General features: G+C 42.0%; 1 protein-coding gene across 21 annotated transcripts in view; it reads left to right on the top strand.

Annotated features, from left to right (window-relative positions):
* The window catches only part of LOC122061912 (probable proteasome inhibitor), a 55,127-nt gene extending 35,392 nt beyond the window's left edge, over window positions 1–19,735 (top strand). For 2 of the 21 annotated variants that reach the window (XM_042625479.1, XM_042625470.1), the window contains exons 5-10: window positions 1,572–1,658; window positions 16,245–16,331; window positions 16,631–16,711; window positions 17,234–17,265; window positions 17,352–17,415; window positions 19,204–19,735. In XM_042625479.1, coding sequence (XP_042481413.1) covers window positions 1,572–1,658; window positions 16,245–16,331; window positions 16,631–16,711; window positions 17,234–17,265; window positions 17,352–17,415; window positions 19,204–19,276 — 424 coding nt within the window. In that variant the 3' untranslated portion in view covers window positions 19,277–19,735. Of the gene's footprint in view, window positions 1–1,571; window positions 1,659–16,244; window positions 16,332–16,630; window positions 16,712–17,233; window positions 17,266–17,351; window positions 17,416–17,626; window positions 17,705–19,203 lie in introns of all 21 variants that reach the window. The other 19 variants (XM_042625505.1, XM_042625496.1, XM_042625536.1 and 16 more) reach the window with 15 other exon arrangements.
* Window positions 19,736–23,210: the final 3,475 nt, after the last annotated feature.

The raw sequence follows: 23,210 nt of genomic DNA on the forward strand, positions 1-23,210 counted from the left end.
CCCCCCCCCTCCTTTTTTTTAGCTTTACCCCTTTGGTCTTGCTTGTTTGGTTTATCTTGTTGCTTTATTGCTTTTTTTGCTTTTTCTTCCCCCCTAGGTTGGCTTCTCCCTGTTGGCTTGGGCCTTCCCTCCCCCTCTCCCCCTCTCCCCCTTGTGTATTCTTATTTCCTTGGTAATTAATTATTTATTCCTAAAAAAAAAAATAATAATAATAATAATGGTAAAACTTTCCCCTTTCTGAAGTGGTGCAGGATTGTTTTTACCAGTACCATTGTGATTGTAAGTTTAACCCAGAGGGTAATGGGGTAAACCATCCCCCAAACGATGACAAAAGTAGTAAAGATCCACAAAATATGGCAAATTATAATATAGGTAAGATGAAAAATGAAGACCCATATCTACACTTCGCAGGCGCTAGCCAGGGAAAATTTGATATTCGACGGGAATCCCTTGAGAGCTGTATACATGTTCCAATGCTCATTCCAAGTTCCAACCTTGTCCGACTTTGCTAACTCCCTCTTCTCAACCCGTATATTGTTCATCCTGGAAACACGTCTTCATATTCCATTTATTCCGGAATCAAGTCCAATTTAATCTAATAAATCTAACATGTAGTCTAATACTGATATTAGTAAACCTTTTTCCTATGTGAAGTGGTGCAGGATTGTTTCTACCGGTACCATTGTGGTTGTAAGTTTAACCCAGATGGTAATGGGGTAAATCAATGACTAACAATAATAAAGATCCACAAAATATGGCAACAAATTGTTATATAGGTAAATAGGAGATGGCACAAGATTTCACGATAGATTGACAATTTCATTTTTTTTTGGTTAAGCAATCGCAAATTCATTTTATATGCCTCAGTTATGGTGGTTCAGAGATAGGACCGGGGCACCAGGCTACCTTTGATATGTTGAAAAAATTTATGGTTCATGACAATGCCAGTCATTCCTAGACCTCTGAATTCTAATAGTAGGAGTTCCCCAAATACACATTTTTGATAGGACTTCTATCTTCCCACATGGCTTATGTTCAGAGCAAGAGATTGATTGTCAAAGTGTCATTTGTTTTCTAGTTTTGAAGTATAAAGAACTCATTGGAAAACATGGATAGCCGTGGTGGCTCTTGAACTGTAGGTCTACGCTAGATCACTTAAGGTTATTTTTCGCAGAGTGGAGGAAATGCTGTGGGTATGCAAGCTGCTGAGGTGCTGAAAGGAAGTGGTCATTAGCTGTATACTCAAAACTCCTTTGTTTTTGGTGGTGAAGCTTATAATCACTTTCATCATTTTAAGGAACTTTCTAGGGAAAAAAAAATCTAAAGATAATCGGAGAGGCTGGTTGTGCGATATATAGAACATTTACTCATGGGTGTGTATGCATGTGTGTGTATATTTTCTTGAATGGCAGTGTAATGGTAGCCACTTTCCCTTTTTATTTACCTAGAAGCTGCATTGTTTCATACAAAATCTCCTACATTACTCAATTTTCCTTCTTGTTCTGATATATTTTGTTCTGAATTCATAAAGGTTCCTGTTTGTTTCATTATAGTTTAACCATAGATAGTAGTTTGCTAGTTTTTCTGTTGTACAGGCTGCAAAATCGAAAGATAATCGGAGAGGCTGGTTGTGCGATATATAGAACATTTACTCATGGGTGTGTATGCATGTGTGTGTATATTTTCTTGAATGGCAGTGTAATGGTAGCCACTTTCCCTTTTTATTTACCTAGAAGCTGCATTGTTTCATACAAAATCTCCTACATTTCTCAATTTTCCTTCTTGTTCTGATATATTTTGTTCTGAATTCATAAAGGTTCCTGTTTGTTTCATTATAGTTTAACCATAGATAGTAGTTTGCTAGTTTTTCTGTTGTACAGGCTGCAAAATCGTAAGTCTACAAAATCCAACATGTCGTATGATTAACCTGAATGTGTGGTTCTGGATTTCGTAAATTATGTTCGATTCTGATGCATTCTGTGAGTGTTATGTCTATATTGCTATTATGGCATCATTGTTTTAGAAGATGTTAACTTATACAAGCTGCCTCTACCGGCATTCCCTCCCCTTTGCCCCCCCCCCCCAACCCAAAAAAAAAAAAACATACACATCCTAAAAATACTTTTTTTTTGGGGGGTGGGGGGGGGTGATCAATGTAACAACAATTTGTTTAAGATGAAAGGAGTAGGAAAAGTCCATTTGATCGTGTCATGGGACTCAAACAGTGAAGTCTAGGATTGATCCAATGAACCACTTAAGAGTCGAATAGGAACCAATTACTTTTTTTTTTTGGGGGGGGGGGGTATATATGTGAGTGGTTAAGTTTTTCACTCACTCTTCACTCTATTAGGTCAACCGTGTTCATTTTTAAATGGGTCCATTGCTTTCACAGGATTTAAATTTCATAGCTTTTCTTTTCTCTAATTTTATCATAAATTGTATATGGACCCAATATATGAGCTAAAAAAAATACTCCGGGGGCTTAATTGTCCAGTGTTTTGGTCTTTGAACTGATTAAGAACTGGAACCAACCAGACCAATTAGTAATTGGTCCTGGTTCCAAGTAGGACCAATTAGTTAACTGGTCTGATTCTTGTCAAGGCCTTAAAATGGTGGAACCGTATAGGGCCAGGACTGATTAACCAGAACTGTACATATAAGCACAACCAAGGCATGACTGACATGTGACTACCCAACCCCGCCCCCGCACAAAAAAAAAAAAAAAAAAAAAAAAAAAAAAAAAAAAAAAATTTTAGCAGCAGATTGTAGCCTAAATTTTACATGAAAAGGGAACTCACTCTCTTTTAACAGAGTGAATCTAGTTATGCAGAATCCCATTCAACCTCTTAAAATTTGATATTAATGTTTTACTTATCAAAAGAAAAAGGTCATACAACCCGCCGTCTCAGTTTTATTCGTTGTATCCGTAATCATTTTTATGATATGGAAGATGGTATAAATGTCACATCCCACTCCCAGTAGACCCAATTTACCATTAGGAATACTGGCAGTGTGAGTAAGACACGTACCTATCTTACAACCTATAAGGATCTCTGATGGCAGTACCTTAACATTTTCAAAATCTCACAACACAAATCAACATAAGTAGCGGAATCAGATTATAGTAGCGGAATTATAGATAAAATGGGGAAACATCTAATGGTAATATCATAGCAATAACTGAGTTATTCTGTTACATTCATCCATGACATATAATATAATTACAAGAAAATATACAATCCACAACTATATCCAAAAGTATCAAAATATGATGTACAATCTCACGGTGCGGCGTAAGCACAGTGATCGCAAGCACAATCCTGATTGTGCTCCTCCGCTTCTGGCATCCACCAGTCGCTCACACCATACTCCGACCCAGAAGATGCTGGATCACCTGCCATTGGCACTACGGTACCTACATCATCATCTAAATAGGGGTGTATACGTGGGGTGAGTTTTCCAACTTGTTCAGTGAGGGGTGGGGCAAGCACATCCAAGCAACATAATAGCAGTAATAATTTATGATGCATGATTGCAAAAATTAAACACAGTCCATGATGCTTGTGATGCAGTTCATTTATTTATTATTCACCTAACAATACAAAATAAGTCTGGTAAATGCTACTACGACGCATTAGGCTGTATCCCTCGTCTCGGAAACGGTATCAACTATGCAGCGATACAAACCCTATGCATCCATGGGTTACCCAGCAAATCCCTGATAACCCCCTCCTGGCAGTCACGACACCGGTAACACATTGGCCACGCCGGATAGATTCCTGCCTCCAGCAACAATCACATCGTACCGCGGGAGTGGCACTCCAGAAAGACATTCAAACATACCACAATGGATTGTCCAACATCTCAACCCCTGTTGGCAAGGGTGTATAGCATAGGGAGTGATATCTAACCACATATATACTACATGCCTTCATAATGATACAGTTGGTATGGATTACACGATACCAGGGAGACCTCGGCCACAAAGTGTAATACATCTCCAAACACAGTCCCGGTACACGATACCAGAGAGACCATGGCCACAAAGTGTAACTCGAGACCGTTTACTTGATCTAGCATACATATCACAGTTGAGTATGGACTATGCAACACCGGCAAGACCTCGGCCACGAAGCATATCCATTTCCAAATGTAGTCCCGGGGTACACGATACTAGCAAGACATTGGCCACAAAGTGTAACCCGCGACTACAACTAACTCTAATGCACATAATCAATGTTTGAATGCAACATACATATGACAATCATGGCACCGGTACTACCTCGGCCACGCTGGATTCCGTCTCACACACATCCAAACACATGGCGATCATGGTACCAGTACCACCTCGGCCACACTGGATCCTATCATATATTTCTATACAACTCATATCAAAATCGTAAAATGACAATGTAGCATATCATAATCGTATTTGAATAATTATAATTAAATATACAATTCTAAACATGTGAGCAAGTTAATTTAGAAATAAACACAGTCTATCCCTCACCTTGTTGATCTTTGTTTGGTTTAGGGTTCAAGTAAGGCCACCGATCAATCAAATCAATTCCGACTTCGGGGCACATGCACGTCACTATCTTAGACACAAAGGGAATCGTACATTAGTACGTGTCGGGAACATTGGGAGGGACTTACACAAGTCACCCTCAAAATGTACAGACACTGTCTCCCAATGACAGTAATGCCACCGGAAATAACCACCAGAAATATCAGACCTGTTTCCAGTGGAGGTGACAAGAGAGCATATTAGGCTCCATGTCCACCGGAAATATGCCATCGGAAACAGACCCAATGGATTCGATGGGCTGTTTTCAGTGGTGGAACAGGGCAGTCCAATAATTTGGGGCTTTTCGGCTTGGGGCCCGATTATCGGGATTTGTTCTGTGGAGTTTGTAGGGGATGTTCCTAGCATCATTCTAAGCTAAGAAATCAATTCCACTGAGCCGTTTGGGAGATACGTCGATCGAACGATCAAAATCCTAGTTGGTCTTTTGGTATTACATGTTGCCGGCTCACTCGGTTTGGTTAGAGCTCGGTAACAACACCGGGAGGGTAGAACACCCATCCTACAACCTTAACATGGTGTATACACCAAGATTCTATCCATATCTAGCTTTGTCTAGGTCAAAATGAAGAGAGGGAGTGGCATGGGAGGTTGTACTTACCTCCGACAATGATTCAGGCAGTAAGGTGGTAGCCAGCACCAAGGTAAGCCTCCAACCTTCTCCTTCTTCCTCTTCTTCTTCCTTCCTCCTCTTTCTCTCATCTCCTACATTGGACACATGGGAAATGAGGAAATGAATCCTCATTTCCCAACTTATAACTTAAGTTGGCCTCAAGGGTCTATTTGGTTTGGACCTCTTTTGAACCAATCGTGTTAAATTGAAATTCGGGGCACGAGAACCAGCACATGTAGGTCCATAAGGTGCCCACATCAAGAGGAAAATGTGGAGGATGATTTGGGATCATCCGGAACCATTTATGATGCGAGTGGCGGGAACCACGGGCATTGGAACCTTGACAGCAGGCTTTCAATCGATCGAAAATAGGCATCGGATTCAGGCCCAGGCTGCTTCTGGTGGCTTGTTTTCGGTGGCCAAGACAGCCTGCTGTCCTATGGCTGGCCTCGTAAGAGTGGCTGCCCTCGAACATACACAAGGCTTTTTGGCAATTATGATGCGTGTTGAAAATCAAATGTGGGGAGTTGGGTCACTTACCATTTGGGATCGGAAGGTGTGAATCCCCTCCAATTAGATAGGCTTGCAATGCACGAACATGTGGGGTCATCCTTACCCCTTCGGCAACGCACAACCGTGAGCCAAAACCCGATCGTACTTCCGATCCGAGCCTATCACAACAATTTCAAATTAGACCGGATTAGGACATAGGTGTAACATCCCCCCCACCTTACAAGAATTTCGTCCTCGAAATTGAACATACTTGGAAAATCAAACAATCCAAGATACTGCTTCATCATTTCTTCTCGCTCCCAAGACGCTTCCTGTTCGGGGTGGTTCATCCATTTCACCTTGACGAAGGAAACGGTGCGGTTGCGAAGAACATGATCCTTCCGATCAATAATCTTCTCCGGATACTCCACATAGGCAAAGTCCTCATCCAACTCACGGGGTATGTAAGTCAAGACGTGAGTCGGGTCAGAAATGTACTTCCTCAACATAGACACATAGAAGACACCATGTGTACCCTCCAACTCTGGCGGTAAAGCTATCCAGTAAGCTACCAGTTCGATCCTCTCCAGTACATTATATGGTCCCATGAACCTTGGATTAAGCTTTCCCTTCTTGCCGAACCGCATCACCCCTTTAACTAGGGGCATCTGCAAGAACACCTTATCTCCAAGACCGAACTCCAGGTGCTTCCTCCTGACATCCGCGTAGCTTTTCTGTCTGGACTGAGCTGCCTTGATCCTTTCTCTGATCACATTCACCTTCTCACTAGTAGCCTGTATCAAGTCTGGACCCAAAATGTGCCGCTCACCAACCTCATCCCAATAGAGTGGAGTTCGGCACTTCCTGCCATACTGTGCCTCGAATGGGGACATTCCGATGGTGGCCTGATAACTGTTGTTGTAGGAGAACTCAATAAGGGATATGTGCTCATCCCAACTATAACTCATATCTAAGGCACATCCTTGGAGTAGGTCCTCCTATGTTTGAATAGTCCTCTCCGACTGACCATCGGTCTGAGGGTGAAAGGCAGTGCTGAAAGCCAACTGTGTGCCCATAGCCTTCTGCACACATGTCCAAAACTTGGAAGTGAACCTGGGATCTCAATCAGAGATGATACTAACTGGTACACCATGCAACCTGATAATGTTATCGACATACAACTTGGCCAACTTGTCCATAGAAATGTAATCTTGATTGGGATAAAGTGAGCTGCCTTAGTCAAGCGGTCCACAACTACCCAAATGGCATCCATACCCTTCTGTGTACGGGGTAGGCCTGTGACGAAGTCCATAGTAATATTCTCCTATTTCCACTCCGGAATAGGTAGGGATTGTAATAACCCACGAGGCCTCTCTCTCAGCCTTGACTTACTGGCATGTGAGGTATCTGGACACATATGTGGCCACATCATTCTTCATTTCTTTCCACCTGTAGGAGCCTTTAAGGTCCTTGTACATTTTAGTGCTGTCGAGGTGAATGGAGTATGGAGAGCTATGTGCTTCTCTCAAAACTGTCTCTCAAATCACCATCACTTGGCACACACAACCTCCCTTTGAACTTGAGAATCCCGCTTTCAGTCAGAGAAATCTAGGTCCTTTTGGGTTCCTTGGTATTCTACTATCAGCTTCTGTAACTCTGCATCAATAACCTGAGGGGCAGTGATCCTATCCACCAGACTAGGCTGTATCACCAATGCCGATAGTGACAAGGTGACACCCTCTACTAATAGCTCAAAGTCTAGTTTCCTGGCTTCCTTCAGGAGATACTCATTGGTGGTCAGTGATGCAAGAGTCAGTGATTGGGATTTTCGACTAAGTGCATCAACTACTATATTGGCCTTTCCTGGGTGATAGTGGATAGTACAATTATAATCCTTCATCAGCTCTAACCAATACCGCTATCTTATGTTGAGTTCTTTTTTGGGTGAAGAAGTACTTGAGGTTTTATGGTTACTAAAGATCTCTCTTCTCATCATACAGGTAGTGTCTCCAGATTTTCAATGCAAAAATCATGACTGCCAACTCCAAATCATAGGTTGGGTAGTTCTTCTCATAATCCTTCAACTGACGGAATGCATAAGCAACGACTTTCCCGTGCTGCATCAATACACAACCCAATCCCAGCTTGGAGGCATCACTATAAACAATCATACCACCTGTACCAGTAGGGATAGTCAAAACTTGAGCTGATACCAACTTTGCCTTAGCTCCTTGAAGCTCTTCTAACAAGCATCAGACCACTCAAATTTTACACCCTTGTGAGTTGAGTCATCGGAGTAGTAATGCGGGAGAAGTTCTCGATAAACCTCCTGTAGTATCTGGGCAATCCCAGAAAAACTACGTATGTCTGCCACACTCTTGGGAGTCTCCCATTCTAGAACTGCCTTCACTTTGCCTGGGTCAACCTCTATACCCTTGGCCGAAACAATGTGGCCTAGGAATGCCACTTGTGACGACCAAAACTCACACTTGCTGAATTTGGCATAGAGTCATCTCTCTCTCAGACATTGCAGTACTAACCTCAGGTGAACAATATGTTCCTCTTTACTCTTGGAGTAGACCAAAATATCATTAATGAATACTATCACAAACTTATCTAAGACATCCTGGAATACCCGGTTCATCATATCCATAAATGTAGCCAATGCATTGGTCAACCCAAATGACATTACCAATAACTCGTAATGTCCATACCTTGATTTGAAGGATGTCTTACTGACATCACTATCCTTAATCCTGAGCTGGTGGTAGCCCAATCTAAGGTCGATCTTGGAGAACACTTTGGCACCCTGCAACTGATCAAACAAATCATCTATCCTTAGCAAAGGATACCGGTTCTTAATGGTTAGTTTATTAAGCTCCCGGTAATTGATACACAATCTCATACTTCCGTCTTTCTTCTTGACGAACAATAGCGGTGCTCCCCATGGAGACACTCTAGGTCTAATGAATCCCTTCTTCAGAAGGTCTTGAAGTTGCACCTGCAATTCCTTCAACTCTGTGGGGGCCATGCGGTAAGGGGCCTTTGACACTGGTGTCGAGCCGGGGAGTAGGTTTATAGCAAATTCCGTCTCTCGGTCCGGTGGCAAACCTGTCAAGTCATCCAGGAATACATCGGGAAATTCCCTCACCACATCTAGTTCGGTCAATGGCCTAATCTCCATCTTAGTATCCATCATAGATGTTAAGTATCCTTGACATCCCTTGCCCAGTAGCTTCTTCATCCGGAGTACGGATATGATAACTTTCTTGGGTTTCTTGGCTTATCCCCTTGGAACACAAACTCATCATTATCACGAGGTCTGAAAATGATAGCCTGCTATGCACTCATCATTATCACGAGGTCTGAAAATGATAGCCTTCTTTGCACATAGCACACTGGCTCTATATGCAGACAACTAGTTCATTCCTAAAATCACGTTGAAGTCGGTCATATCCAACTCGATCAAGTGAGCATTCAACTCATGATCACCTATGGTCATTGGGCAAGGCTCATAAACACAGTTCAAAGTTCAAACCCACTACGCTTTCGGTAGGGGTGCTCACATCCAAACATTGAGTCAGTCCCTTGGGTGGAATTTTTTTCTTTTGTGCAAATGCTGATGACACGAACGAATGCGAGGCTCCTGAGTCAAATAATACATGTGCAGGCAATAATGATATCAATAATGTACTTGTCACTGCACTGGGTGCAGCCTCAGCATCTTCTGCAGTCATAGCAAACACTTTGCCTTGTGGTCTCTGGCCCTATAGGGGCTGTGCTGGTCTAGGGGCTGAATATGTCTGTTGGGGCCTAGGTGGCATAGTGTAGGGTGCATCACCTGGCCTTCAGTGGGGGCATGTCCTCACCATGTGGCCCGATTGATCACGATGAAAGCATCTCGGGCTCGATCCCGAAGACTGAGATACAACACTAGATCGAGAGGGCTGGGAAGTCTGACTAGCATCAGGCCTCTTAAATTGCACTGGAGTTGGATTGACATAAGGCATTCGGAAAGGTTTGCTGCCTCCCCTAGAATCAGTAGATCCCATTGACCTCTTTCCCGTTCCTTGCTTAGCCGTGTAGTTATCCTTATGCCGGTCTTCAATAGACTTGGCCACTAGGACCACCTCAGCATAGGTTTGCAGTTTCAACCCCACAATGGTTGACCCAATACCTGGCCTCAACCCTTTCTCAAACTTCTTCGCCTTGGCTCTAGCACCTTTAAGATGCTTAGGAGCAAAATGGAATAGCTCCTTGAAGCATTGCTGATACTCGAGCACAGACCGGTAACCTTTAACCAACTGAGAGAACTCACTCTCCCTCCTATCCTGGAAGCTTTCCGGAAAATAGTTCTCAAAGAAGGCCCCTTTGAAGTCTGCCCAAGTACGGTTCGGGTTACTAGCCCTCAGAATAGGCTCGGTGGCACTCCACCAATCATCTGCTTCATTTTGTAACTGATAGCCCGCACACAAAATTTTCTGCTCATCAGTGCAGCCCATTAGTTTAAAAGCCTTCTCCATTCCACCAATCCATCTTAATGGATACAATGGGTCTTGCCCTACCTTTCAGAAACATGGGGGCCTAAGCTATTGAAACTTCTCCATCATTTTTCTCAAGTCTGTCTAGTCCTCTACATGGGCTTGAGCTTGTTCTGGCATCGGGGCTTGCACATGCCCATGTACTTATGCCCCACCAAATGTTTGGAGGGTAGCCGATCCAGCGGGTATTAGAATGGGTGCCGGTGGAGTAGGAGGTGCGGGCGGTGCATTACGGGCTTCCATTACCGCTTGGATTCTATTATCGATCCCGGCCATAAACTGGTTTTTCCTTTCTTCCACTTCCCACATCATGTTATTCATGATGGATGCCACATCCTGGGCTGTAAGTACAGGTGGAGCCGGAGGTGCATTGCGGGGTCTACCCTGATTCCGTGTAAAGGAAGCGGGAGGCGACTGGCGTGATTGGGATTAGGATCGGGTGTTCCGACGTGACATGATTCCTGCGAAGGAATCCGATTAGTGCACATGCATAAACGAGGTTGTATGTAATTAGAACACATGCATGCATAATGGTTCCCACACATACGATAGTCAAGATTAGGGTTAGGGCATAAGTGGGGTCCGCACATATTAGGATCCGATCACGCACATATCCCAAAGAGGCACACCATCAAAGGAACCAAATAAAATTTAGATTTGAAAAATAACATGATTTATTTTTCAAAAGAGTCCATCGGAAACAGGGAGTCAAACCACTGGAAATATGGTTTAACCTACCGGAAATATCAGTGGTATTTCCGGTGGGTAAAACAGAGGCCAAAATCTCACTTTTCTCTTCACCAAAAACAGACACCAGAAGCATGCCCAATGTTTCCGGTGGGCTGTTTCTGGTGGCATTAAATCGGCCATAAATAGGCTCGGGTCTCGGCTTATTCACACAAAACCCTATTTACTCTTGTGAGAAAGGTGTGGAAACGGCCAAGGAGTCTTTTGTTACCCATTACCTACCTACCTCTCGCTATTTCGCGATCGATCGGCGTCGCATTCGCATTCAAGGTATGTTTTCTCTCTGTAACCTAGTTTTTGTGATTTTCTTCTCTGTGAGTTTTGCATTCAGCCATTTAACTAGGTTTTCCATTCCAAATCCTTAGGAATCATCTTGCTACGATGTCTGGACGCCATGTGTATACCCGACGTGCTCTTATACAAGAGGAGCAAGATGCCGCTGAGCAGTTCAACCTCATTTTGTTCCGCTCTGTGGTTGAGCGAGACCGTTGGGAATTCTTTGAGCGCCGTAATGTAGACCCGGGAGTCTATGTGAGGACTAATGACTTCTGCGCGTTCTGTATTCGTCAATGATTTGAGATCGGGTGGTACCGCATCCTGAAACCCAACAGATACTACTACTCCACCCTGGTCAGGCTATTATACTCCAACATGGAATGCGTGAACTGGGGTACCGAAGAGATGCGGATCACCTCCTATATAAGGGGGTGGAGATCTCCTTTGACATGGGGCAGTTGGCCAATATTCTGATGGTTAGCAATGCCTACGACCTGGTGTACTGCCCACCTCGAACTCCGGCATATGAATTTTAGAATCCCGATACCTTCCAAAAGATCAATGACATGCTGACTAAGGAAGCGGAGGGATGGAACCGTTCAGTCAACTATTTTGCTACTCCAAAGGTTGTTTGCCGTGCGATTTAGCTGAATGTCCTCCCCACATGTGGACATTATAATAAGGTATCCGCCCTGCAAGCCTATGTGACATACTGCGTGTACATGGGGGCTCAGATTCATCTGCCTTTCCTCCTAATGTGGACCATGGTAATTTGGTCTAAAGGGCAGGATCGCCGAGTAGGGAACCTATGCTACGGGAGGATATTGACTGACATCTTCCGCCGCTTTGGGGTGGACTTGGAGGGTGAGGCATGCTTGGGTGAAGAGGTCATAGACTTCAACCAAGATTTTCCAAGGAAGATGACCATAGATCTACGGGAGGTGACTCCTGTTCCAGGAGAAGGTCAACAGCCTATGGAGGTAGAGGGTGGCGGTGCCGATGATGTTGGTGGTGTAGGAGGAGAAGTTGCTGGGGTTGGTGGGGCTCCACCACCTGATCCCCAGGCTATGGGTTCTATAGAAGCTTTTATATCCCAGAGTACTAGGGGTGTGAGGCCTTACGGTCTCAATAATGTTATAGCCCTTCTAGATACCACTATGTTACTGATGAGGAGCATAGACAACCGCCTCGAGAGCATGGACAAGACTTATCTCATGGATAATAGAGTGGCCTCCCTAGAGGCACAGATACAGGCGATGGTCTTCCATCTCGGTATTCCGGTGCCTCCTCCAGGAATGCATGGTCCAAGCTAGGCTCAGGGCCAAGGACAGAACCAACAACAGTAGTGGCAAGAGTAGAAGAGTAGTGGCAAGCCACTATAGCTTTTAGGATTTCCCTTTCCATGTTTTATTTGAGTTTGATGTTTTAGGTTTAGTTGAACTTTACATTATGTTATTTGTTTCAGTTGTTTAATTTCCTAGACTTAGGCTAGTTAGGATTTCCTGCTTTTAGTACATTTTTCTTATGAAGGTGTAAGCTATGTATTCAAATTCTTTATTATAATGAAATGGTTTTAACACCCATGCTTGTCTCTTAATTATACAATTTTTATTATTGTTGTCTTGAGATTTTTATTTAATTCTAGTTTCTCCAAAATCATGGTTTGGCTAAGATTATGAGCTAAGCCAGAGCATCGCGCTCTGATACCATAGCTGTCACACCCCACTCCCAGTAGACCCAATTTACCATTAGGAATACCGGCGGTGTGAGTAAGACACGTACCTGTCTTACAACCTACTAAGATCTTTGATAGCAGTACTTTAACATTTTCAAAATCTCACAACTCAAACCAACATAAGCAACGGAATCAGAGTATAGTAGCGGAATTATAGATAAAATGGGAAAACATCTAATGGTAATATAATAGCAACAACCGAGTTATTCTGTTACATTCATCCATGACATATAATATAATCTCAAGAAAATATACAATCCACAATTATATCCAAAAGTATCAAAATATGATGTACAATCTCACGGTGCGGCGTAAGCACAGTGATCGCAAGCACAGGCCTGATCTTGCTCCGCTTCTGGCATCCACCAGTTGCTCACACCATACTCCGACCTAGAAGATGCTGGGTCACCCCCCATTGGCACCACGGTACCTGCATCATCATCTAAAAAGGGGTGTATACGTGGGGTGACCTTTCCAACTCGCTCAGTGAGGGGTGGGGTAAGCACATGCAAGCAAGATAATAGCAGTAATAATTTATGATGCATGATTGCGGAAATTAAAACACATAGTCCATGATGCTCGTGATGCAGTTCATTTGTTTATTATCCACCTAACAATACAAACTAAGTCTGGTAAATGCTACTACGGCGTATTAGGCTGTATCCCTCGTCTTCAAATGACATCGACTACTTAGCGATACAAACCCTAGCCATGATTAGAAACCTGCCGATCCCCGTATCCGTCCATGGGTCATCCAGTAAACCCCTGATAATCCCCTCCTGGCAGTCACGACACTGGTAACACATCGGCCACGTCGGACAGGTTTTCGCCTCCGACAACAAATTACATTGTACAGCGGGAGTGGCACTTTGGAAAGACACATCAAACGTACCACAATGGGTTATCTAACACCTCAACCCCTGTTGGCAACGATACGTAGCATAGGGAGTGATACCTAACCACATATATACTACATGCTTTCATAATGATACAGTTAGTATGGATTACACAATACCGGAGAGACCTCGGCCACAAAGTGTAATTCATCTCCAAATACAGTTCCAGGTACACGATACCAGAGAGACCTTGGCCACAAAGTGTAACCGAAGACCGTTTACCTAATCTAACATACATATCACAGTTGAGTATGGACTATACAACACTGGCAAGACCTCGGCCATGAAGTGTATCCATTTCCAAATGCAGTCCCAAGGTACACGATACCAGCGAGACCTTGGCCACAAAGTATAACCCGCGACTACAACTAACTCTAATGCACATAATCAATGCATGAATGCAACATACATACAACAATCACGACACTGGTACCACCTTGGCCACACTGGATTCCGTCACACACATCCAAACACATGGCGATCAAGGTACCGGTATCACATCGGCCACACCAGATCCCGTTATATATTTCCATACAACTCATATCAAAATCGTAAAAGGACAATGTAGCATATTATAATCGTATTTGAATAATTACAATTAAACATACAATTCTAAACATGTGAGCAATTTAATGATAATAAACATTTAGAAATAAACATAGTCCATCCCTCACCTTGTTGATATTTGTTTGGTTTAGGGTTTAAGTAAGGCCACCGATCAATCAAATCAATTCTGACTTCGGGGCACATGCGCGTCATTGTCCTAGACACAAAGGGAATCGTACATCAATACGCGTCGGGAACATCGGGAGGGACCTACACAAGTCACCCCCAAAATGTACAGACACTGTCTCCCAATAATAGTAATGTCACCGGAAACAACCACCGGAAACAAGGCATTTTCACCGAAAATATAAGACCTGTTTCCAATGGAGGTGACAGAGAGCACATTAGGCTCTATGTCCACTGGAAATATGCCACCAAAAACAGACCTAGTGGATCCGGTGGGCTGTTTTCAGTGGTGGTACAAGGTAGTTCAACAATTTGGGGCTTTTCGGCTTGGGGCCCGATTGCCGGGATTTGTTCCGTGGAGTTTGTAGGGGATGTTCCTAACATCATTCTAAGCCAAGAAAATTCCAATTCCACTAAGCCGTTTGGGAGATACGGCGATAGAACGATCGAAACCCTAGTTGGTCTTTTGGCATTACATGTTGCTGGAGTTCACTGGGTTTGGTTCGAGCTCGGCAACAACACCGGGAGGGTAGAACACCCATCCTACAACCTTAACATGGTGTGTACACCAAGATTCTATCCATACCTAGCTTTGTCTAGGTCAAAATGAAGAGAGGGAGTGGCATGGGAGGTTGTACTTACCTCCAGCAGCGATTCTGGCAGCAAGGTGGCAACCGGCACCAAGGTAAGCCTCCAACCTTCTCCTTCTTCCTCTTCTTCTTCCTTCCTCTCCTCTTTCTCTCCTCTCCTACGTTGGGCACAAGGGAAATGAGGAAATGAATCCTTATTTCCCAGCTTATAACTTAAGTTGGCCTCAAGGGTCTATTTGGTTTGGACCTCTTTTGAACCAATCGTGTTAAATTAAAATTTGGGGCACGAGAACCTGCACATTTAGGTCCATAAGGTGCCCACATCAAGAGGAAAATGTGGAGGATGATTTGGGATCATCCGGAACCATTTACGATGCGAGTGGCGGGAACCACGGGCATCGGAACCTTGACAGCAACCTGTCAACCCACCGGAAATAGGCACCGGATTCAGGCCCAGGCTTCTTCTGTTGGCTTGTTTCCGGTGGCCAAGACAGCCTACTGTCTTGACAGCCTGCTGTCTTATGGTTGGCCTCGCACGGGTGGCTGCCTTCGGACATGCACAAGTCCTTTCGGCAATTATGACGCGTGTCGGAAATCAAGTGTGGGGAGTCGGGTCACTTACCGTCTGGGATCGGAAGGTATGAATCCCCTCCAGTTAGATAGGCATGCAATGCACGAACATGTGGGGTCATCCTTTCCCCTTCGGCAATGCGCAGCCGTGAGCCAAAACCTGGTCGTACTTCCGATCTCCGATCCGAGGCCTGTTGCAACAGTTTCAAATTAGACCGGATTAGGGCACGGGTGTAACAATGAATGGAGTGGGAAATTGGATTAACAAAAATATATATATATATATATATATATATTAATATTGTTAAGAAACTCACCCTTGCCAAACAGAAGTAAATAGTTTTGTTGTGGGTGGCATTATTTAAAGTAGTTACACAATTGCTTACCTTGTGTGGAGATTGGTGAAATATTTTCTTGGTATGGTTTATCCTGTATGCAGCTCATCTCTGCTGCTGTTGTGAATGCAGTCTTGTGCATCCTCCAGTTCCTCCAGTTCCTCCAGTTGGTGAAAGTGATCTTATCCCAGGAGGTGGAGCTGGAATGTTCCCTGGCAGGTTGGCCACCACCTCCTTAATAGCCTTCCATGCAATGATTTTACAAACGACCGGGCATAAATTGTATTTAAGATATGGAACATGGAATGAATAGATTGGGAAATTGGATTAACAAAGAAAGAAAAATGTTTTTAAGAATCATACCATTGCCAAACCCCAGAAAATAGTTTTGTTAGGGCAAGTGTTCTAATTTAAGTAGTTAACGCTATCACTTACCTTCATGTGGAGATTGGTGAAACTTTTTTTGTGGTATTGTTTATCCTGTATGCAGCTCACAGCTGCTGCTGTTGTGCTTGCAGTCTTGTGGATCCTCCAGTTCCTCCATTCGGTGAAAGTGATCTTGTCCCAGGCGTTGGAGCTGGAATTTTCCCTGGCACCAGGTGGTTCTCCTCCTCCTGCCATGCACTGCTTTTAAAACAGACTGGGCATTGATCTGTTCTGAATTGTTGGTTGGCAGTTCGGCGGTCCTCCATCTGAACAGTCTTTAACATTAAAAAATAAAAGATAAATAAAAAATGTAACTAAGTTGAGATATCTACTGAGAAATGTAGGACTTAAGTATGACCAGCATGCCAAATGGTCAGGTGCACCTCTCTTTCCCCACATCCTGAGTTCGTTAATCCCCAATCGCATGAATTCACTAGTAGAACCGTTCCATTCGAACAATCTGAATCATTTGATGGCTCAGACCAGGTGGTATGCTGACTTTGCAATGGTTTTCAAAGGATAAGCAGTAAGCACCCTGGGATGGATAGTTCCACCAAAAATGGTCGACGGCCGATTGTGGTCCGCCAGTCCATGAAAGCAGTGCTCCATCCCATGTTCTTTTTCTGTCTCTTTTGATCCATCTTACTTTTCACTTTGGTTCTTTTCAAAATTTAATACCTGTTATCCATTTTTAGGCACAATGACGGTGGTGGAGGCATGCTTCTAGGTTTGTCAGCCAGTTTACACATTATTTGGTTGGGAAGCACATGTTTTCCCCCTTCATGATTACAGCTGTTATTCTGTTGTTAATAGGTCCAAATGATCCACGCTGGTTTGGTGGGGTGGATGGACGGCCTGGATTTCCCGGTGGAGCTCCGTGAGTATTTTAAGTTTTTTTATCCATTTATATTCCTTTTCAAATGCATACACACATGAACTTAGGTCTTGTTACAATTATGGTTTTGAATAGAGCTGATTGGTAGGAAGGGATCCATGTAGCCGACCGCATTTAGTTGGAATAAGGCTGAGTTGAGTTGAGTTGAATGCATTTTTATGCCTTCTTATGTATAAAATGTTGGTTGGAACAGGGGTGTTCCACCAGGTGCTCGTTTTGATCCTTATGGCCCAACTGGTGTTCCTGGTTAAAAGCCAAACCGTTTCATAAGGTATTGCTTTAACTACTTCAAATGTTGAGCTACCTATTATGCAAAAAAATTTCAAGATCCAATCAAGCTGTAAATTTTGACTGCAGTTTCCATTTTCGGGTCTCAGCAAACCCCCTCCCAAAATATATATATATATATATATATATATAGTTCTTGTTATTATTAGGGGAAAGTTGTTTGTAACCAACCCGGTTGTAACTGGACTTATTTTCACCCCATAACACTTATTAACCTTTTAAAATAATTATTGTTATTATTTTTTTTCCGTCATCCTCTCTCCTCTTCGTCGTCATCGTCGTCGTCCTCTTTGTCTCCATCTCCTCCGGCTCCACTGCCCTCCCTCTCTCCTCCCCTGTGGCTCCCTCTGCCATAGTGGGAAGTAGCAGCCTATCAGGAACAGATAAGAACTGAAATTGAGGAGCTCATTTGCTGCTGCACAAGTCGTCGTGATTTCAGGGGTAGCCCAAACCACAGTCGGGTCGTGTAAGAGCGTTTCCAGAGAATTTTTCCACAAACCGGGGCTTGGCTTCTTGCAAGATCAGATCAATAGCCCTCACATCTGCAAACAAAATCCCGACTTTCATGCCATCCCAGTTGCTCCTGCTATCTGTTTCTGTACCAATTCCGGTGACTTTTTATCTTCAATTTGGTGACAGCAACCTGCCGAGAACTAATGCCAGTTGGTTCTTTGTCTTTCAATAGCCCTAAACTGCTACTGATGCCAAAACGGAAATTCCTGCTGATATCTGCATTCGGTTCCAATAAGCCAAGCCTCGTTGAAGCCAGATCGAACCCCTTCTCCACTTTGGAATCTCTTTTCATTGAGGAAGATGATCTGAAATTTTCTTTCCTAGCACTGGTCAAGTGCTTTGTCTTCTTGGAAATTTCTTTGCCATGGTTGCAGTAATAGAGGATTAGGCATCGCTGGTCAGAGACAAGGGAGGTGAGTTGGAAAAGGTCCAATTCTGAAACAAAGAGCAGGTAAGGGTTTCATGCCAGCAATGGAGTTGGGAGGAAGAAAAACACAAGCACGCAAAAAAAAAAAAAAAAAAAAAAAAAAAGGTTTACATGTAGATGTGAAATTACACACCCTATTATTAGTGTGCTTGTAAAGTGAGGTTTGAGAAGTGTCCATTCATGTTAATTTTTAGGGAGACTTCATTAGATGTTGGTAAAAAGAGGTGATAAAAAAAGGGTAACAGAATGACCAGAATGTGTCAGCCAATCATCTGTTGCTAATTTGAAATCATCTTCAAGGTTTCTAATGCTTCTAGGTCTCCTAATGGTTCAATGATGTCATGGAATTAGTGAATAATATATGTGCACCTGTGATGCTGTAATGCTGTAATGTAATTGAGTTGGCATCAGGCTTAATCCAAGATGACTTGTGAAGTTTTAGTTGTTTTTGGTTTTACCATCTCTGATATTCTGAAATGCTCTATGTGGTGGCTTGAATCGTTGGGACACTTCTTTCCCATTTCCTTGCAAATTCTTTGCAGAGACCCAAGGAGGCCTGGGGGCAGCACACATCCGGACTTGGAGCCTTTTGGAAGTGACTATGACTTTATTTAGGACTACGAATGCTTCCAACAACATCATCCCCCGGCAGACAGAATGTCTTTTTGACACTTTTCATTTCATTCCTTCGTTCCTTTACAAGTGTATCTTTTAGTTGGTCTTTTCCAGAGGGTCCATTGTTCATAGTTGGTATAAGTGTGTACCACATGTAAATACTCTGATTAGGTTTTTAGGATGTTTTGCTATTGTAACTTCTTTTTTCTTTTTTCCTTTTCCTCGTAAAATAAATAGAGGGAGGGAAAAGAAAGGGCATGCTGTCAAGGCCTCTCTTTCACCTTTCTTATGCATCCTCTTTAAAAGCCAGTAACCGTCCATGAGGCATATGATGGGCTTTATGGAAACCTCTAGGTCTCTACTCATGCCAAGTTTCAGTTTTGTTTTGTCAAGAGTTCTGTCACATAGCAAAACATATTTTGGAAAACCAAGGTTTAAGGATGTGATTTGAAATTGCAATCGTATAGTACTGTTTTTATTGAATCTATGAAATTGGTTATTAAATGGTTCAGTTTTGGTTTTAAATTGAAATTGTGATTTGGTTTCAGTTTTAAAGTTTAAAATGTTTAAATAAATTGTTAAAATAAACTGTTAAATTGATATACATAGTAAGTTTAAGTTATTCAACATTAAGTTTACATATATTTTAATAAAAAAAATTTAAGTTTATATTAAACAATTATTGAGAAAAATATATAATAATAAATAATCCAATTAAATGTTACATCTATTTCACTTAAAATTTCGAAGGTAAAAGAAGCTGTTTGGATTAAAAAAATTAAAAAACATAAGAAAATTGTTTAAATTGAAACCGCTTATAAATGGTTTTGATTTTAGTATATAAAATTATTTATTAAATGATCCATTAAAAAAATTGCATTGAATCGAACCGAACCGTGTACACTGAAATTGAATTGATTAACACCCTTAGGCTATGTAGGTCTTTACTTTTTGTGATAGTAAAAATATTTCAAAAGAAAAAAAAGAAAGGAACCTATATTAACTAGTCATATTAATTTTCAATCCTTACCTTACCGTTCCAGCTTTATAACAGTCAACAGTGGAGAATCATTTAATTATTTCTTGATGTCCAATTGAGAAGTAAAATTTCTCGAGGCCATTACCCCCATGTTCTGATCCAATAACTCCATTAGACTGAATCAGTCCCAATTGGTGACGGTTGTGACTCCTAATTGTCTTGCCTTTCGAATTCCTTTCAGCATTTCCCTTGCTTGTGTCTCAAAGTGAACAACAAATTGGCAAAAGCAAAAAATTGAAGCCCGTCCTACTCAGGAGAACCGTTGGAATAGCTACCATCGCATATACAATGGTGTTTCAAGCGCTTCATAAGAAATAACTAGTGATGGAAAACACCGAAGAGTATAAAAGCCACATCATTTATATTGAACAATTGGTGAAGAACCCATCATTAAGAGTTATGTTAAAGGAGTCTACATCAGGTTCGATATTGAAATTGAGAACTATCTTTAGGATATCGTTAGGGTATCCTCTAAAGGGGATAAGGTGAGCTTGAACACCAGAGGAGACCCTTCTAGGATCATGGATGAGGGATTGGTGTATAACACCATTTGTAGAATTTATGAGAACCATCCAAGAATCGAAGGCAAGGCCGTGAAAATATCCCCCTTCCCAGGCGTAGTCATATAGGGATTATGTGATCCTTTTCCAAAGAAATACAGGAATATTGATGAGGGATCACCATTCCCGACTTGGCTCAGGTGGTTCGGCGGGCGCACGCTCAAAAGCACTTCCGGAGACCTCCCCTCCCCCCCCCCCCACACACACACACACACACATGAGAAGGGAGAGTTACTCTCCAAATGGCTTGCACCCTTAGGAAACAATTCTACTCATAGGTCCTTCATACCTTTCCTTCAAAATCAATGTGGGATTAAATTTCAAAGAGTTATACTTTAGCTTTTTGCAAGTTGTCCTTATTTGTGTACAAACTTATTTAAAAAATAAAAAAAGGGGGGAAAAGGTTTTAGACTTTTTGAAACTTTGAAAGTGTACTAAAGTAACGTTTATATATTTATAATATAAACTTTATATATTTATAATATAAAATGCAATAATTCCCCCACAAGTTTAAAAAAATGTCGATAAAACAAACATAATATTAAGTATATTAAACATAGTAGGGCTCATTGTTATAGATGTCTTCAGGACTTGAATCTACACTAGGTCTGATGAAATACGTTACAAAGTACTTCTTAAACTTTCCTTTTTGTCATAGCTGGTTGGCTTATCATCCATATTCTACCAGTTGACGTTTGATATTTTCTTTTTCATGACAAAAGTAGGATGTTTGTTCCAGGCCTTGTCACCTATTTTGATCTCATGAATATTTAGAGAATTCACCTTTAAAATTCTCATCGGTAAGCGGTCACATCTTCTATTCCCACTTAGGTCAGCGTATAGTATGCACCACAGTTAACACACCCCTCACATTTTATGAAATTTCGCTTAATTAAGAATCTATAATTTATGCTCTTTTCTTTGTGGTGATGCTACTTTTTCATTTACCCAAAATGAGATGGTACTACTTTTTCATCTACCCAAAATGAGCACTTAATTAGTAGTACTAGACAGGTCATCAAGTGACTTCGTTTGTACCCTTTGAACCTAATTTAGAAATTTACCTCTTCATATAGGTTAGGTGTCCATCACATGACCTATATAAGCCTTAAGCGCATAGTCATGAATAACCTTTGTAGGCATTAGTTTCTGAACATATTTGCAAGATGTTGAAAAACCCAAGGAATTGACCTTGTAAGACAAGATCAATAGAGGCAACAATAGAGAACTGATGTAAGGTTGTAATAAGGAACCAACAATATAGTATGCTTCACAAAGCAACAAGGTAGCAACCATTTATTCAGAACCAAAAATCAAACTTGCAGGGTATTGAGGAAGAAGCAAAAAATCGATGTCACCTGGCTGAAAAAGTAACAAATTATGTAGATTTAACATAGAATAGCGACATCCATGCATAAAATACCCATGTGATCAAAGGAACAAGCAACCAGGAAGCATCCATAAAACATCAATTTTATTGGGGGTTTCCTGAAAAATTAATTTTTGCAAAGAAAAATAATTGACCCTTGCTCCATAGATCTTCAAATTAGCAATTGTAGATAATTATGTAAGTAGAATACCAGCAATCTATTGATGAGAGATGGAGTATTTAAGACATAATATGTGCAACAAAAGGTGGCTGCTTACCAAAGGGTTTTAAAATAAATTAAAGATCAACAGAGAAGAGATGAGAAAATCCAGTTTGATTACAATCACTCTGATACGATATTACAGGTCTAGAATCCTGAAACCAAATTAGAGAAGAGGAAGGAAAGGGAGAAGAAATAAGAGAGAAGAGAGTTGAGAAGAATATTGTTTCTTGGTCTTCTTCTTATATTGAACTCTAAAGCCCTTACACCTTATATAGAGGATGTGGAGAAGAGTAAAGTCTTCCTCCCACCAAACTTTTATCTACTATCATTAATTCTCACAAAGCTCTCATCTAATATCATTAATGAAGGAGGCTGCCACCTATCTACTTATCTTTGACACTCATAGTAGTTTTCCTTTGTTGACAATGGCCTCGGATTGGAGATATCCCTGTCAGGGGGAAGGTCTCCGGGATTCGGGCTTCTATCCTCTCTCTTGATATCCTTTGGTGGATAAGGTGGGAGTGCTTTTGTGTGTGCTACTGCAGGTCCCACACCACCGTATCACCGCTTAGAAATACGTGGAGGCCTATTTCGTAGGTGTACTAGGTTCGTCATAAAGACGAGATTTAATGATGATCCAATACGGGGGATTGGGATCATACAGAAAGAGTGTGGAGTCGCCACCTAGGGTTATGGGCTTAGGACCTGGGGGTGGCCCCAGTTAATGATAGGAGATACTCTCG

This window comes from Macadamia integrifolia, chromosome 2 (genome assembly GCF_013358625.1).
Source record: "Macadamia integrifolia cultivar HAES 741 chromosome 2, SCU_Mint_v3, whole genome shotgun sequence".
Lineage (NCBI taxonomy): Eukaryota > Viridiplantae > Streptophyta > Magnoliopsida > Proteales > Proteaceae > Macadamia > Macadamia integrifolia.